This window comes from Pteropus vampyrus, unplaced genomic scaffold (assembly GCF_000151845.1).
Source record: "Pteropus vampyrus isolate Shadow unplaced genomic scaffold, Pvam_2.0 Scaffold85, whole genome shotgun sequence".
Taxonomy (NCBI): Eukaryota; Metazoa; Chordata; class Mammalia; order Chiroptera; family Pteropodidae; genus Pteropus; species Pteropus vampyrus.
In genome coordinates this window covers 764839-770329 of record NW_011888866.1, presented here as the reverse complement: position 1 = coordinate 770329, position 5491 = coordinate 764839, and the positions used below count along the sequence as shown (strand labels likewise).

Below are 5491 nucleotides of genomic sequence, written 5' to 3'. Positions count from 1 at the left end.
TGTGCCTGGCCAGGCTCTTCCTCCCTCACAGTACCTGGGGGTGCTATGTCCTCTCTTCACAGGCAGGTACCAGTCGGAGCTGCAAATGTCACCTCTTGAGCCTTTAACAGCTGACATAGTCATCAACAGAATACTGTAGACCCAAGTCAGCCAGTACAGTACAGGAGAAGGGGTGAGGTAGGGAGTGCAGAGGGACACCAAGATCCCCTGAAGTACAGGTGAGGAAGTGACCAGGATCAGCCCCAGTGGCAGGGAGGCTCTGGGGTGTCTTCTGCCCTGCCTTTGTAGGCATGGCTTCTGAGACAAGCAGTGAAGGACGTGGGGTGAGGAGAACATAGAAAAGACAAACAGCGAAGCCATCAGGTTAGTGTTCTAACCCTCCAGAAGGAGCTGGAAAGATTTCAAACCACATCACAAAAGAGAGAGGAGGAAATTGAGGCCCCGAGTCACAAAAGGGGAGAATCAAGGCCAGCTGCAGGCGTCTAGCGCAGCTTAGGGTCTCGGCACCACACCACTTCCCTGACCTTCATACTCATTTGCTCTGGCTCCCAGCAAAAACACCTTCTCTCAGGAGTCAGAGCTGAAGTCGGGAGCCCAACAGGAAAGGTGGACTTAACCCTTACTGGGCCAGATGCCTGGGTCCTCTCTTTCCCTCTAACACGGCCTCCCAAGACATGCACCAAGGACGCTGCAAGGAGCCCAACCTCCCAAACCACAGTCCTTCTCTACTAATGGGCCTGAAATAGCACAGGCCATGAAGGGTTAAGTCAACTAAATATAGCACCAAGAAAATTAAGGTCCCCTTTGTGTGCTTATTCTGGATGCATGCAGAGAATCTCTGGTCCTAGCCTTAATTCAGAAAGATAAAGTGAATGAATTCAACACAGGGAGGGCTGACAGGTATGACCCCCCACTGCATGGCCCTTGGCAAGTCACTTCTCCTTCAGACCTCAGTAACAAAAAAGTGGGAAGAAGGAAGAGGCTACAGAGTGCTCAAGCCGGGGCCCACTTCACCTTCTTGCCCCCTGAACTCTCAACATCTGTCTTCTAGTTATGCCCTCCCAACAGCGGTCTACATCCCATGGAAGCAAAGGGCAGAGAGCAGTTCCTTTGGATGATTTTTTATTTTGCATTTCATATATTATCCAGTTTCACATTCTCACAGGATCAGCAATTACAACAGCCACCTCGTCTCCCAAGTCTGAAAACGGCAAGACAGCCACAGCTGTGGCCAAAGGCAAAGCACTGATGTGTTCATGAAACAAAAAAATTGCACAATTTTTCCTTCATTTTTCTTCAACTCACGCCTGACACAAAGGCTCATGGCTGGAGAATGGAAACCCTTTTCTTCTTCATGCCTCAAACTAAACATTAAACTTATCTGACAGAGCGAACAAGGTCTCTTTAATAATTAATTGCACACACACAAAAAAATCCTTTATGATGCATAAATATTTTGTTACACAGGGTACAAAAATACTTTCACTTTTTGGTTGGTTTCGAAGTTTGGAAAGAATGAGGAGCAATGGCAGGGGTGGGGTAGCTGTGGAGAGGTAAGCAAAAAGGGCAGAGAAAGGGTGTTCTTAACAGTTGTTGGCCCATCTGAGGAGGAGGAAGTAGAAGACCCTGATTTGAAATGAAAAAGAAAATACTATCTTTGTTGGGTGGTCGTTGCTGTTTAGCCTGTAAGTGTGGGGTGTAGTGGGGAGGGGGTGCACGTAGTGGAAGTGGCTACAGGGCTCGGGCCTCACTGAAGCAAGGTGGGTGTAGGGGAGGGGTGTGAAGAGAGGGACCGGGAATGATGAACCATTAGTGGCCAGGACCTGTTGCTATGGTGACACAATGTGAGAACAAACTGTACACTCACATATACACAAGTTTAAGTGTCTTAATTCATGCCAGAAAACATGCAAAATCAAATGCCTCGTTTCTCTGAGGTGCAGCTACAGAAGCAAGTTTGGACCAGAGGTCAAGCCTTGCTAGGTCCCAGTGAGGCCTCTGAGCTGGGTCTGGGCGTCCCAGTGAAAAGGCCCCTGAATCCTCCCGTGAGGCCTTGGAGAAGGGCTCTGGGGCAGGACGGGGCTGAGGAAGAGGACAGAAAGGAAACAGGAAACAGTCCACTGAGTTAGGCTTAAAATTCACAGTCTTTGGAGGGAAGCATCAGCTCTCCACAGGCCGCCTGGGGACAGTGGAAGCTCAGGGCAGCTTCCTCCCCAGCGGGGCAGGGGCTTCAAGCTGCAGTAACAAGACCTGGAGGGAGGGGAGAGAGGTGGCCGTGAGCAGAGGCATAGGACTAGGGCTGAACCCAGGCCTTCCCGTCGTGAGGGGGCTGCAAAACAGGTTGAGAGGGGTGGGAGAAGAGGAAAAACCCAGCCAGAGTGCCCAGTGCACAAGCTCAAGTGGAAGCTCAGCATCTGCGGGCTCTGGGGCTCAGGCAGAGGGGGGAATAGCGGCCCTGCAGGAAGCCCAGGTCTAGGACATTCGCCTTGGACCTCTGAGCCAATACTTACTGAAGAACTAACAGAACTGACGGTATTTCCATCCTTGCTGGGTGGTATCAGAGGAAGGGTACCAGCGCACCTGCAAGAGAAGCCGATGTCAGGAGCTAGCTGTGCAGTCCCTTCCCTTGACCGCGGAGCCCTGTAAACATGGCTTTCGGTGTCCCTGTTGGAGTCCTGGTTCTGTCACTGACTGGTGGATACTGGGCCAGTTACTCACCTCTAGGCATCAGTTTCTTCATCCTGAAAACAGGAGAGTCCCACCTGACCTGCCTCCTCCACAGGGTGAAGGTTCAAAGGAGAGAATGGTTACAAAGGTGTTTTATATTCCACTAGGGCAATTGGAATGTGCCAGCTTGCCCTGGACATACACAATTGCAACAGGTGGAATCTTGGCATTCGGGGGCATTTGTGTCAACGACCTGCCCTGCCCTCCCCACTTTACTGGGAGACCATGGAATTCCTAACATCAGGAGAATGAACCCAATACATTTTTGTTCCAATTCTTTGAGTCTCAGTGTCCTCATCCAGCTATAGGCTAGAGATGATTAAGTCATGAACAGTTATGATCAGATAAGACAAAATGTAAAAACATTAGAGAGTAAAGTCGGTGTGGCCTCCAAGGAGAAGGATGCCAGACAGTGGTCCTGTCCTTGTATGATTCTCTAAGCCATTACGAGACCCAACTGCTGCATCTGCGCTGTTTCTACTTCTCCATCCCTCTTGTTCCCTTCATTACAAGCCTCCTACGTCTAGAAATTTGTAACCTATGAGCCGAGTCCTCGAATGGGGGCCTGGCAGCTACTGAAACCCCAGCACGTGCCAAACCCCCGTACTTGCCAGGAGGCCCCACAGAACAGTAGCCCCAAAGCAGGATTCCCAGAGACTGGTCAGGGAGTGTCTTGCACCCCCTTCCCCATGGGCCAGTCGTCTGACGGTAAGCTACGCTGGGTGCCAAGCCAAGATTGCAGGGTAGGCCACCTGCCCCAGTCACAGACAGCACATCTGCCCTAGCCTGACCCATGACTGCCCGCGTGAGGGTGGCGGCAGGGCATCACAGGACCCTGGGTGATGGGTGGGGGATTACCCAGAGAGGGGAGCCCAGGGTCCCCTTAGGAAAGGAAGGGCTGGCACACGAGAGGTGTAGAATGAGTAGCGGCAGACAAGTTTCTTGGAGCGGCAGCCATCGGACCCCGTTACCCACTTGGCTGCCTGGAATCTCCGCCTCCTGGGGAAGCAGAGAAGATCTCAAGCAATGCCAGGCCATCTGGGACTGATAGAAGCTCCTGAGAACTCACTCCTGTGCCCCCGCTCCAAATTCTAGGTGCTGTTTCACACAGCACAGAGCTCTGACCACCACATGCTCAGAAAGAAGTCAGGGGCTGGTCATCTAAGATGCCAAGATGCTTGGCAAATAACATATAGCAGGGCCAAGTCTTAGGTCACCTGACCAACACCAAGATCTTCCCTGGGCTCCAAGGATATGGCGCTGCTGTCACCAGGACACAGTTGATTCCAAACAGCTAGAACTACCTTAATTAAGCCCAAGCCACACAGAAAGGGTCAAGAGCATCTTGCCTTCGAGCTGTCCAGCCCAGGGGCTGCCAGATCTTCTCTCCTGCCTTCTAAACATCTGGAAGCTGTTCCCTTCCTTCCCAGCTGACAGCTGAGTGGGAGGAAGCCCTTCCCCCACTTTGCTGAGCCATGGATGCCCTCTCAGCTGGAAGCCTGGCTGGACACTAGAGCTCATTCAACAAGAAGGACAACGAGGAAACCAGCTGCTACCAGATAAGTGCTGTTACCAGATAAGCCTGTGGCCCAGCTCAGGGAATCCCCTAGTGGGCCCTGACTACCACCCTTCACCCAGTCTCCAGCTAGAGCAGTCCCCGCCCTCACCCCCACCCCCAGCAAGGAAGTGCCTGATAAGCTGGGTGCCCTGTGCGCCTGGAGGAGGGGAGAACATCGGATGAGAGTGGGAGGGACTCCGGAGGCCTCCTGCAGCTGCTTAAGGGCTCCTTCAGAGAGCCTGCCTCATCCAGCCCCACTTTCTCCACAGTGCTGGCACGCCTGCCTCCAAAGCAGCGGTTTTGCTCCTAGCCCGAGATGAGCAGGCCCCCTCTTCAGGGAGGAGGTACAGGAAAGACCCCATTTCTGAGTTTGAGATGGCATTTCCCTGAAGTTAATAGAATTACTCTAGGGGCTGCATTACCGCTTCCCTCAGACATCTGGTATAGGCCAGTGATCCAGGTCCTCTAAAGCAGGGGTCCCCTACCCCTGGGCCATGAACCAGTATGGTCTGAGGCCTGTTAGGCCTGTAGGCACAGCAGGAGGTGAACGAGCGAAGCTTCATCTGTATTTGCAGCCGCTCCCCAGCGCTAGCATCACCGCCTCAGCTCCACCTCAGGTTATCAGGCATTAGATTCTCATAGGAGCACTGGTCCCTGGTGCCAAAAAGGTTGGGGACCATTGCTCTAAAGAAGCACAGTCCATTCCTGTCCCAGCTCAGAACAAGAGACCCCCAGGCCCAGGGGTCAGTTCAAGCACATCAGGGAGTAAGCAGCCGGTCCCGTCTCAGGGTCTCTAGTTGTTCACAGGAGATGTGAGGTCCTGAGAGGCCACCCCACAGGGACAAGCCCATGGGCATCTAGAATGAATTAGGTTCCGAGAGGACCGGCATCAAAACAGAGGGGGCATGAACTTAGTCCTTTCTCACTTCTTGGGACTGAGAAAATACACCAAGAAGTGGGCAAAGGAATGAACTCATTCAAGAAGAAATATGAATAGCCAATAAATATGGGAGTCTTGCTCACCAGAAGGTCAATTAAAACAATACCCAGTCTTACTTATCCCAGATTGGCAAGTCTACACTTTGACCTTGTAACAGTTTTAGGAATTTGTGATAAGGAAAACAAGTAGGACAGGTGTCCAGAGAGGTGTGAACAAGGGCGTCTGTTGCTGCACAGCCTATCTGTAGCAAAAAAAAAAAAAAAAAA

The 5491-nt window shown here is 52.0% G+C and overlaps 1 protein-coding gene across 1 annotated transcript in view; it reads right to left on the bottom strand.

Moving 5' to 3' along the window:
* Nucleotides 1-1105: 1105 nt before the first annotated feature.
* Nucleotides 1106-5491, bottom strand: part of RBPMS2 (RNA binding protein, mRNA processing factor 2) — an 11190-nt gene continuing 6804 nt past the window's right edge. Inside the window, exons 7-8 of the mRNA XM_011363468.1 lie at nt 2511-2580; nt 1106-2250 (exon numbers count right to left, since the gene is read on the bottom strand). Coding sequence (XP_011361770.1) covers nt 2518-2580 — 63 coding nt within the window. The 3' untranslated portion in view covers nt 1106-2250; nt 2511-2517. The remainder of the gene's footprint in view (nt 2251-2510; nt 2581-5491) is intronic.